Source organism: Schistocerca nitens, chromosome 4, assembly GCF_023898315.1.
Source record: "Schistocerca nitens isolate TAMUIC-IGC-003100 chromosome 4, iqSchNite1.1, whole genome shotgun sequence".
In the NCBI taxonomy this organism is placed as follows: Eukaryota; Metazoa; Arthropoda; class Insecta; order Orthoptera; family Acrididae; genus Schistocerca; species Schistocerca nitens.
Genome location: NC_064617.1, coordinates 868169176 through 868181605, shown reverse-complemented (window position 1 = coordinate 868181605; position 12430 = coordinate 868169176). Strand labels below are relative to the sequence as shown.

Below are 12430 nucleotides of genomic sequence, written 5' to 3'. Positions count from 1 at the left end.
ATGAAAGGATTACTGAACCATGGACTGGTTGCACTGGACCAAATGATCAGCCTTACATTACTGGCCTCCACGGTCACCGGACCTGAGTATATGCGATTATCTCTTGGGGGGGGGGGGGGGCTATAAAAGACTCTTGTTTATGTTCCTCCGTTACCAACAACACCGAATGAACTGGGACATCGCATAACAGCAGCTGTGGAAGATGTAAGTCAGAACATGCTTGCTGCAGTGTGAGAACAATTTGAATACCGCATTGACATATGCCGTACACCTCAAGGGGGAGCATATTGAACACTTATGAAAATGCATGAAAAAAACCTTTTTGAGTTTCCTGTTCATCAAAATACAAAATTCATTGAATATGTTTACTAGTTTCAGAAATACAGACGTGCAAAACCGGATCATTATATTAAGAGTCTATTGAGGTACACTACTTTTTATTAAAATTGCTACAGCAAGAAGAAATGGAGATGATGAACGAATATTCATTGGACAAATATATTATACTAGAACTGACATGTGATTCCGTTTTCACGCAATTTGGGTGCATAGATCCTCAGAAATTAGTACGCAGAACAACCACCTCTGCCCGTAATAACGGCCTCGATACGCCTGGGCATTGAGTCAAACAGAGCTTGGATGGCGTGTACAGGTACAGCTGCCCATGCAGCGTGAGCACGATACCACAGTTCATCAAGAGTAGTGACTGGCGTATTGTGACGAGCCAGTTGCTCGGCCACCATTGATCAGACGTTTTCAATTGGTGAGAGATCTAGAGAAGAGCAGCAGTCGAACATTTTCTGTATCTAGAAAGGTCCGTACAGGACGTGCAACATGCGGTCGTGCATTATATTTCTGAAATGTAGGGTTTCGCAGGGATCGAATGAAGGGTAGAGCCAAGGGTCGTAACACATCTTAAATGTAACGTCCACTGTTCAAAGTGCCGTCAATGTGAACAAGAGGTGACCGAGACGTGTAACCAATGCCACCTCATACCATCACGCCGGGTGATACGTCTGTATGGCGATGACGAATACACGCTTCCAATGTGCGTTCACCGCGATGTTGCCAAACACGGATGCGACCATCACGATGCTGTAAACAGAACCTGGATTCATCCGATAAAATGACGTTTTGCCATTCGTGCACCCAGGTTCGTCGTTGAGTATACCATCGCAGGCGCTCCTGTCTGTGAGGCAGCGTCAAGGGTAACCGCAGCCATTGTCTCCGAGCTGATAGTCCATGCTGCTGCAAACGTCGTCGAACAGTTCGTGCAGATGGTTGTTGTATTGCAGACGTCCCCATCCGTTGACTCAGAGATCGAGACGTGGCTGCACGATCCGTTATAGCCATGCGGATAAGATGCCTATCTTCTCGACTGCAAGTGATACGAGGTCGTTGGGATCCAGCACGGCGTTCCGTATTACACGCCTGAACCCACCAATTCCATATTCTACTGACAGTCATTGGATAGTCATTGGATCTCGACCAACGCGAGCAGCAATGTCGCGATACGATAAACCACAATTGCGATAGGCTACAATCCGACCTTTATCAAAGTCGGAAACGTGACGGTACGCATTTCTCCTCCTTACACGAGGCATCACAATAACGTTTCACCAGGCAACGCCGGTCAACTGCTGTTTCTGTATGAGAAATTGGTTGGAAACTTTCCTCACGTCAGTACGTAGTAGGTGTCGCCACCGGCGTCAACCTTGTGTGAATGCTCTGAAAGGCTAATCATTTACATATCACAGCATCTTCTTCCTGTCGGTTAAATTTCGCATCTGTATCACGTCAGCTTCGTGGTGTAGCAATTTTAATGGCCACTAGTGTAAAAACGCACTGAGTAACTTTGTGTGTAGTTAATTTTAGGTGTGTACAAAATGTATGTAACATATCGAAACTGTGTATTCTTGAGTTTCTCCCGGCGTATTTGATAATCAAAATATCCACGGGTGTACTGCCGGTCTACAGTGTCCAACGGGCACAATATTTCGGCGATCATACATGTCGCCATCATCAGGTGAACTGACGGACTGAGCTCCTGTGAACGTGCCGGCACGGTGATCCGTACACTATGGCTGCTCAGGGGGAACTGGGTTCGGTCGCGGCGGCGGCCGATTTAAATACCCTCCGCCCGCGGCGCGCTCACTCCGCCGTCCGCGCCCCGCGGCACGGTCGCGCGGTGGAACAGATTGCGACGGTGTCTGAGATGACGTCGGTGTGATGGCTCTGTCCGCCGTGGTCGTCACAACTATACATTTGCTCGATTTACTCTTGATTAACCCAATCGCTGGTTCCCAAGCCTTGCTAAGATTATAGCCACAGTCACGGTTTATGAGGTCGTCATTGGTGCGAATTTCGATGGCCTCCCTAACAACGCTGTCCCAGTATCTCGACGTCTGTACCAGAATCCTCGTGCGTTCATACTCCATAGCGTGATTTTCCGACAAACAATGTTCAGCGACCGCCGACTTGCTCGGATACATCAGTCGAGTGTGCCTCTGGTGTTCACGGCATCGATCCTCGACGGTACGCATCGTCTGACCAATATACGACTTGCCACATTGACACGGAATCTGGTACACGCCGGCCTTCCTCAAACCGAGGTCATCTTTGGCGCTCCCCACCAGTGCACGAGTTTTATTCGGAGGGCAAAACACAGTTCCGACCCGGTGTTTCTTCAAAATGCGGGCGATTTTCCCCGAGAGTGCGCCTGTATATGGGATAAACGCAGTGCCTACCTCCTCCCTCGTGATTTCATCCATCTCCACAAGTTGTGCTGTAGTGGGTGGGCGGAGAGCACGTTGAATCTGCCACTCTGAGTACCCATTTTTTCGAAATACAGTTCTCAGATGTTCCAATTCCTGGGGTAGACTCTCTGCGTCAGAGATAGTGCGCGCCCTATGTACTAGAGTTTTAAGCATCCCATTCCTCTGTGAAGGGTGGTGGCAGCTGTCTGCGTGCAAATACAGATCAGTTGCGTTGTCTTCCGATACACCCCATGGCCTAGGGTGCCGTCAGGCCTTCTCTTGACCAAGACGTCAAGGAAAGGTAGTTTACCCTCCGTTTCAGTCTCCATAGTGAATTTGATGTTGGGGTGTATGGAGTTTAGATGTGTAAGGAAGTCAAGGAGTTTATCCATACCATGTGGCCAGATGACGAACGTGTCGTCCACGTAACGGAAAAAGCAAACTGTAATTAAAGTGAAGAGCAGAGCGATATCTATCTATGTTCTCGAGATATTGGCTTTTATGTCTGTGGGAGGGCCACTCGCAGTGCACCCACTTCTGTCAAAACATGCCTCTGAGCACTATGGGACTTAACTTTTGAGGTCATCAGTCCCCTAGAACGTAGAACTACTTAAACCTAACTAACCTAAGGACATCACACACATCTATGCCCGAGGCAGCATTCGAACCTGCGACCGTAGCGTCGTGCGGTTCCAGATTGAAGCGCCTAGAACCGCTCGGCCACAACGGCCGGCCCACTCCTGTCCATGTGCAATGTGGATAATGTGGGTGTAGCATCCGTCCTTTTTCATAAATGCTTCAAGATATTAAAACAAGGTTTTCCGAAAATGGTAGTACGCAAAGAGATGGGTATTTTGCCATATGATTAATACTCAAAACATTTTTACCTATCGAGGTATGGAAATAAATAGTTTTGTGCCATGAACAATGTTCTTTCTTAACCATTTAATATCTCGCCAAAGAAGAATACTGTGGGACTGCACACGTGAATATTCATGTCTTTCATGTGAGATACTTAGTCTCAGTCGAAACCTGTTTGTTGTAATGTCGCAATATCTAATCGCTTAGAATCTATTTGTTTTAATTACTTGAGCTTCCATCGCGACCTTTAGTTTACTCAAAAAGTTTAGAATGCGACACTATTGAAATGGTCTTTGTATGGAAGCGTCCGGTTACTTCAGTTTCTTTTATTCTGGGATACTAAGTACGAGGTATACTGCGTAACTGCCTTCAGAGGTCACACATTGTGTAGAAAAATACAGCATACTATATGAGCGTTCTCACTGATCAAAGACTCATTGGTGTTCATGTAGGGCCATAGTTAGCTTTGATGTGTCTACTTAATCTGACCGCCACTTGACTGACAAAATACCGAATATACTTGTGATTGGCCTTCATGTGGTCTTCAGTCCGAAGACTGGTTGATGCAGGTCGCCATGCATCTGTATGCTGTGAAAGCCTCTTCATCTCTGAATAACTGCTGCATCCTACATAATTTTGAACCTGCTTACTGTATTCATCTCTTGGTCTCCCCCTGCTTTTTTATCCCCTCACGCTATGAGGAAATTCTTCAGTTTAGACTTCAAAGTGCGAGGATTACTGCCAAGACTTTTCAATTCTTGTGGGTAGTTTATTGAAAATGGATGCAGCAGTGCACTGTATGCCTTTCCGCACGAGAGTCAAGCAGGTGCGATTCAAATGCAGAATGGATTACTGCCTAGTGTTAACTGAGTGAACGCTGCTACTTCTTGAGAATAAGATCATATTGTTAACAACAAAGGATAATAACGCAAATTAAGAGGTCAATGTTAAAAATTCCAGACTACTGAAAACGTGTCGCGAAGAGGTCCGCGGACTTACATTACATATTACTCCAACTGCCCCTTCCTGAGCCAAACGTACCCTTTGTATATGGGAATGGTTACCGCAAAACACAATGCCGTATGTCAAATGCGATTTAAAATTGGCGTAGTAGACTAATGTTCGTGCTGGACCGTCAGTTACTGTACATGCTCTTCTAATATTAGATGTATCAAGAATCAGTTTCTGAACAAGATCCTGAACATGGGCTTTCCATGCTAACTGTTTGAGCACCTAGGAATTTCGATTGTTCAGACTTACTAATTACCCGTTCTGTCTGATCAAATTGTCATTTTTGGCTGAACTGTGAACTGGTCGAGGAAACTATTGTGTGAGAGGTGTTTCCAGAATGACAAGGCGAGGTGATTTTGGAGGTGGAACCTCCCCTGAATTACCGAAATGCAGACGTCTACAAATAAGGACTCCTCCAAGTCATCCATCATTGGAAGAAAATGGTAGAGGACTAATACCATCAGTATAATAATAATAATGGCGTGTGACGAGGGCCTCCCGTTGGGTAGACCGCTCGCCTGGTGCAAGTCTTTCGATAGGACGCCACTTCGGCGACTTGCGAGTCGATGGGGATGAAATGATGATGATTAGGACAACACAACAGCCAGTCCCTGGCCGGAGAAAATCTCCGACCCAGCCGGGAATCGAACCCGGGCCCTTAGGATTGACAGTCTGTCGCGCTGACCACTCAGCAACAGGGGGCGGACAATACCATCAGTAAGCTTCGTCTTTGAAACTTGATTGTTTGGAGATGACAATCAACTTTTTTACGATTCCCTTCGTATCACGTAATATTTTGGATTAGGTTATTTGCTGTGAAGCTGATACTTCTACTTCGGGCACCCAGGTGTCCAGTCGACAGCACATTTAATCGTGTGGACGCACGAAGCTGGCAGCGGTGCACTTTGGCGCGGGTCAGAAAGTTGGGAATGGACCGGCCTTTCCCCTGTCGGTTACGCAGCCCGCAGCACACGCCTCTGCCAGTGACGTAACAGCGTACTGCTCGCGCGTGCGCACACCGCCCGCCGAGGCGAGCATCAGCTGTTGGCGCGGCTCGGCGGGCGCCAGTCGGCGTGCGGCGTCGCTTGTGTGCTGTTGCTGTGTCGCGTGCTGTCTCCGTGTGTGCTGTCTGTCTGTCGCGTGATGCTGTCGGCTCGAGTGTGCGGTTGCGGGCGGCGCGGCCTCTGGTGGGGTCTGGCGGCTGGAGTCGCGCTGCTGGCGGTCGCTCTGGTACTGCGCTGGGCCGCCTTCCCCGCCATCCTCACCGCCAAGATCAAGCAGGTAGGCGGCGGCGTTGCGTCTAACTGCAAGTCTGACAAGCCTTGCATATCGCCTTCGACTCCAAGTATTTCGAAAAGGCTTATACAGATATTAGTTACTGCTTAGAATCCGTGAAGCTCGCACAGCAACGAAATATATGTTTGCATTGGGCGACACCGATACGGTAAAAAAATAAAAAAAAAGTTGCCAGAAGAAGAAAATGGGCGCCTAGTGTAAAGGCTAGTTACTGAAACGAAAAACTTCTTCTCTTGTTAAGTTACTATATGAGTTAAAGATATATATACTGAAGAGTCAAAGAAACTGGCACAACTGCCTAATATCGCGTAGGTCCCCCGCAACACAACGTGGCGTGGACTCGACTAATGTCTGAAGTAGTGCTGGAGGGAACTGGCACCATGAATCCCGTAGGGCTGTCCATAAATGCGTAAGACTACGATTGGTTGGCAGTCTCTTCTGAACAGCACGATGCAAGGCATCCCAGACAAGCTCAATAATTTTCATGTCTGGAGAGTTTGGCGGCCAACGGAAGTGTTTAAACTCAGAAAGAGTGTTCCTGTGGCCACTCTGTAGAAATTATGGACGTTTGGGGTGTCGCATTGTCCTGCTGGAATTGCCCAAGTCCGTTGGCACGCACAGTGGAATAGATGCAGGTGATCAGACAGGATGCTTACGTACCTGCCAACTAACAGAATCGTATCTAGACGTATCAGGGACCCCATATCACTCCAACTGCACACGCCCCACACCATTACAGAGCCTCCACCAGCTTGAACAGTCCCCTGCTGACATGCAGGGTCCATGGATTCATGAGATTGTCTCTATACCAGTACATGTCCCTCAGATCGATGCAATTTGAAACGAGACTCGACCGACCAGGCAATATGTTTCCAGTCATCAGCAGTCCAATGTCGGTGTCGACGGGCCCAGGCGAGGCGTGAAGCTTTGGGTTGTGCAGTCATCAAGGGTACACGAGTAAGCCTTTGGCTCCGATAGTCCATATCGATGACGTTTCGTTGAATGGTTCGCACGCTGACACTTGTTCATGGTACAGGATTGACATCTGCAGCAATTTGCGGAATGGTTGCACTTCTGTCACGTTGAACGATTGTCTTCAGTCGTCGTTGGTCCCGTTCTTACAGGTTCTTTTTCCGGCCGCAGCGATGTCGGAGATTTGATGTTTTACCGGATTCCTATATCCCCTCGTGATGACTGGGTGTTATGTGATGTCCTTAGATTAGTTAGGTTTAAGTAGTTCTAAGTTCTAGGGGCCTGATGACCATAGCTGTTAAGTCCCATAGTGCTCAGAGCCATTTGAACCATTTTTGAACCTGATATGCCCGGTACACTCGTGAAATGGTCGTACTGGAAAATGCCCACTTCACCGCTACCTCGGAGATTTTGTGTCCCATCGCTCGTGCGCCGACCGTAACGCCACGTTGAAACTCACTTAAATCTTGATAACCTGCCATTGTAGCTGCAGTAACCGATCTACCAACTGCGGCAGACACTTGTTGTCTTATGTAGGCGTTGCCGACCGCAGCGCTGTATTCTGCTTATTTACATATCGCTGTATTTGAATACCCATGCCTATACCACTTTCTTTGGCGCTTCAGTGTATTTGAGGACATTTAGTGTCTAAATAATACGAACTGAATGGTAAGATTTATTATATATCTTGTCTCTTAAAAATTCGCTGGCCATCAGATGTAAAATTCAATGAATGGCGAACATATTGAGATGACGCAGTTTTAATATCTACTTCACTACAGAAGTTTTCTCTGCAGTCAACTTGTCTAATATGTTGTGCACATCATGTTGATATTGCTTCGGTAACTATACTGAATTAAGTAAAAGTTATAAAACATAAAAGCTTATTTTGTGTAAAATCCGTAGATATGGGTAGAAAGGGATGTCATTTCTTATAAAAGTATAATAACACATTTCACACATATTGTTGAGCAGTCGTCAGAAAACTACATGCTTGATGCCAAAATGATATTTCCTTTTCTGCTTCTGCGGAAACCGCAAATTAAATGTCTCACGGTGCAGTAGATATAGGAATTCACTGAAGAACTGTAATTTTGTCGCTTGCAAAAAGAAAAAAGTACAATTAATACGATACTTCAAACTATTTGTTATGCTACCTGCCAAATGTGAAAAACGATAAACACTGCATTAAAATATGGAATTTCGGAGAAATTAGAATAACTGAGCTGCTGCATGTGTAGTACCAATGCAGGAAGTCGTTCAGTTGCTACGCTAAAATCAGTGCTTGATTTCAGCTTTACGTGAGTAAAACTGTAAATGTCGTCTTCATTTCGCATAATGCCCATGCTTGATCCAGGCACGAGCTATTCATTTTACCATAGTTTTCGAGCAGCAATTGGCGCGAAGGAATGAGTACAGAACGGTAATCCTAGGGTCTCCGGGTCGAGACCCTAGGCGGAAACATTTTTTCTTTAATTTCCAGTTTTTACGTTAGAGAGCGAATCAACCTAAACGTTACTCAATATATTATTTTTTTAACATTTTTCCTAAAAGGCATGAAAAGGAAAGGCAAAGGAAAATTTGTCGCAGGTTCGAATCCTGCCTCGGGCATGGATGTTTGTGATGTCCTTAGGTTAGTTAGGTTTAAGTAGTTCTAGGGGATTGAGGACCTCAGAAGTTAAGTCAGAGCCTTTTGAACCATTGAAAGGAAAATTTGGGATTGCAAATATATTTCGAGGATTGGAATGTAAGGCGTACACGAGAAATTTGTGTATCAAATTAGATACTTTATTTAACTACTTATGATTTACACCTGCTGGGATGATTTTCATCATAAAAAGAAACCGGGAGAAGAAATAATTTTCTTGGCATCTTGCAGGCGTTATACGAGGGGCGCTCAGTATGTGATGCAACACTTTTTTTCTGAAAGAAATTGGCTTCATTCAGAATTCCAACACACCATATTATTCACCACGCTTCAGGCAACAAAACTCTATTTTTCAACAGAATATCCGTTCAATGTGACGATCTTACGCCCTCATACTGGGAGGGCTTGTGTGTCCGCATGGTACCACTTTACTGGTCAACGTAGGTGCGAACGTCTTGCTGCATCAACAACGTCCCAACCGTCCGCGTACTCCTCCCCACAGAATGCATCCTTTATTCGGTCAGAAAGATGGAAGTCGGAAGGCGCGAGATCCGGCCTGTAGTTTGGAGATCGGACAGGTTTGCGCGACCTTGTTGTGATGATCACACACTCTCGCCCAATGACTCACCGTGCTTTTGTTCACTGCCAGGTCTCCGCAGACATTCTGCAAGCGCCTATAAATATCTGGGATTCTCTGGTTTTCCGCCAAAAGAAAAGCACCTCCTTTACAGACGCCATTTTGAAGGCTACGTAAAGCGCCGCCACGTATCGGAACTTTATGAACCATAGGGGCTCAAGCGGGAATATTCCACGGTGTCCCACAACGAATTTCGCATTTTTTTCAACCGAAATTGACCCATAAAAGACATGTATTGCATTACTTATTGAACGACGCTTGTAAATGGCGTATGTTTACAATTACATGATTGTTTTAAAGTTTCTACAGAAATACGGACTTGGTTTACAAAACATCCGGGCAGATTAAAACTGTGTGCGGGACCGAGACTCGAACTCGGGACTTTTGCCTTTTGCGGGCAAGTGCTCTACCATCTGAGCTACCCAAGCACGACTCACTCCCCGTCCTCACAGCTTAATTCCGCAAATACCTCGCCTCCAACCTTCCAAAATTCACAGAAGATCTCCTGCGAACCTTGCAGAACTAGCACTCCTGAAAGAAAGGATATTGCGGAGACATGGCTTAGCCACAGCTGAGGGGATGTATCCAGAATGAGATTTTCACTCTGCAGCGGAGTGTGCGCTGATATGAAACTTCCTGGCAGATTAAAAGTGTGTGCCGGACCGAGAGTCGAACTCGGGACCTTTGCTTCTCGCGGGCAAGTGCTCTACCATCTGAGCTACCCAAGGACGACTCACGCCCCGTCCTCACAGCTCTACTCCCAAGGCAAAGATCCCGAGTTCGAATCTCGGTCCGACACACAGTTTTAATCTGCCAGGAAGTTTCATATCAGCGCACACTCCGCTGCAGAGTGAAAATCTCATTCTGGAACTTGGTTTACATTCATAATAGGTTTTCTCACGTTGCACAGTTTTGCAATAACACGTAATGCATCATTTTATGCTTGATATCTTCTCCGACGATGACGCCATTATGCAGCGTGCTTAATATCCATGACACAAGGCCGGAATCATGTTTAAGTGGTTTGAGGCGCATGATAGAGAACTCACGTTGATGTCCTGATCGCCAAATTCGACTTATCTCTTTACCCGATGTCGCAGGTGTGGAGCACTATCGGATGCCAGATCCATGCCGATAAACCACACGATCTGTACGTATGCGTCTGGTACCACGTTCCTCTGGAAACATACCAGGAAATTGCGGCATCCATGCCTCGCGGAATCGCTGCTTTCTTGCTTTCTAAAGGTGCACCAGCACACCACTAAGCCAGTGGTCGTTTTTTTCTTTTTGTCTCAGTGTGTTTCGGAGAGGCATTCGTGGTAATAATCTGATTATTCCATCTCGGCACACATGAAAATGGCCGATACTTTCCGAAACATGTAATGAATGAATCAACTCATTGGCAAAGGTCGAAACGGTTCTAGGCGCTTCAGTCCGGAACCGCGCTGCTGCTACGGTCGCAGGTTCGAATCCTGCCTCGGGCATGGATGTGTGTGATGTCCTTAGGTTAGTTACGTTTAAGTAGTTCTAAGTCTAGGGGACTGATGACCTCAGACGTTAAGTACCATAGCCATTTGAACCAATTTGGAAAGGTCGAAAGTTTAATTGCTGATTGTGATGCAATGTAGGCAGAGGTACACAGAAGAGATGGTAACTGCTTTAGCCGACAGTGGTGAGGAGGTTCCAGATAGTACGGTTGCTTACCAATTGCCTTCTATCAGTTTTCGGTAGATTTCCTTTAGCTGTGGTAGTTGGCAGTGACCCCTGTCTTGAAGACGTCATTGTCCACTGCTGCTGACTCAGATACTACTAGGTCTACAACTTTCCTTCCGCCGTTTTTTCTCGAAGTTCAGGGCTTTATTGTGAAAAACGTACAAAAAAATTATAAATCCTAGTATTGCCCATCGCTGGCCACTACATTCTCCCATCTTTCGGATAGCATACGAATGCCGTGGCGGGAGAACTGGACGTCTTTTGTGGGGATCCATGAATCGATTCAATTTTGCACTTATTCATATGATCGGAAGTGCTGGTCAGCCAGGCTGCATGCCACTGATCGAAACAGGTGGTAGTCAGAGAGAGCAACGTATGGAGAATACGGCGGGAGGGATAGGACTTCTCATTTCAACGTTTCCACGTACATTTTGACGGGTTTTGCGACATAGGGTCGAGCACTGACCTGCTGCAAAATTACCTTCACGTGTCTATCGCTGTACGAGGTGTGGCTAGAAAAAAACCGGACTAGTACTGGTGAAACAATAAAACGAATGCAATAAGGCTGAAAGTCGCGTGGCCTGTCACGTGACTCTCGCTCCGCCTACTGCTCGAGTTTCATCTGCCTCCTGCACTCAGTCTGCCCGTGGCGTCTGTTTTAAGTAGTTGACGTTTTGTCTGTGCGTCGGAAAATGTTGAGTGCACAGAAAGAACAGGGTGTTAACATCAAATTTTGTTTCAAACTAGGAAAATCTGCAAGTGAAACGTTTGTAATGTTACAACAAGTGTACGGCGATGATTGTTTATCGCGAACACAAGTGTTTGAGTGGTTTAAACGATTTAAAGATGGCCGCGAAGACACCAGTGATGACACTCGCACTGGCAGACCATTGTCAGCAAAAACTGATGCAAACATTGAAAAAATCGGTAAACTTGTTCGACAAGATCGCCGTTTAACAATCAGAGCAGTGTCTGAGTTAACAGGAGTTGACAAGGAAAGTGTTAGGCAGATTCTTCATGAAAGTTTCAACATGAACAAAGTGTGTTCAAAAATGGTTCCAAAGTGTCTCACAATTGAACAGAAGGAACGCCGAAGAATGATTTGTTCTGACATCCTGGAAAACATTGAAAGTGATCCCACCTTCTTACAAAATGTTATTAATTGCGATGAATCGTGGTTTTTTACTTACGATCCCGAAACTAAACGCCAATCGATGCATTGGAAAACTCCTGGTTCTCCACGACAAAAAAAAGCACGAATGTCAAAATCGAAATTCAAGGCAATGATGATTGTTTTTTTTTTTGACATCAAAGGGATTGTGCACATTGATTGGGTACCAGAGGGACAAACAGTGAATCAGCATTACTACATTAGCGTCCTGGCTACCCTACGTGAGCGAGTACGGAGAAAACGGAACGATTTGTGGAGAAAAAAGTCATGGATCCTTCACCAAGACAATGCCCCAGCTCACAGTGCGTTGTCAGTGAAGACGTTTTTGGCAAAACACCACATTCCCGTCTTAGATCATCCACCCT

The 12430-nt window shown here is 46.0% G+C and overlaps 1 protein-coding gene across 1 annotated transcript in view; it reads left to right on the top strand.

Annotated features, from left to right (window-relative positions):
- Positions 1–5707: 5707 nt before the first annotated feature.
- Positions 5708–12430, top strand: part of LOC126253339 (sensory neuron membrane protein 2-like) — a 379467-nt gene continuing 372744 nt past the window's right edge. Inside the window, exon 1 of the mRNA XM_049954605.1 lies at positions 5708–5909. Coding sequence (XP_049810562.1) covers positions 5772–5909 — 138 coding nt within the window. The 5' untranslated portion in view covers positions 5708–5771. The remainder of the gene's footprint in view (positions 5910–12430) is intronic.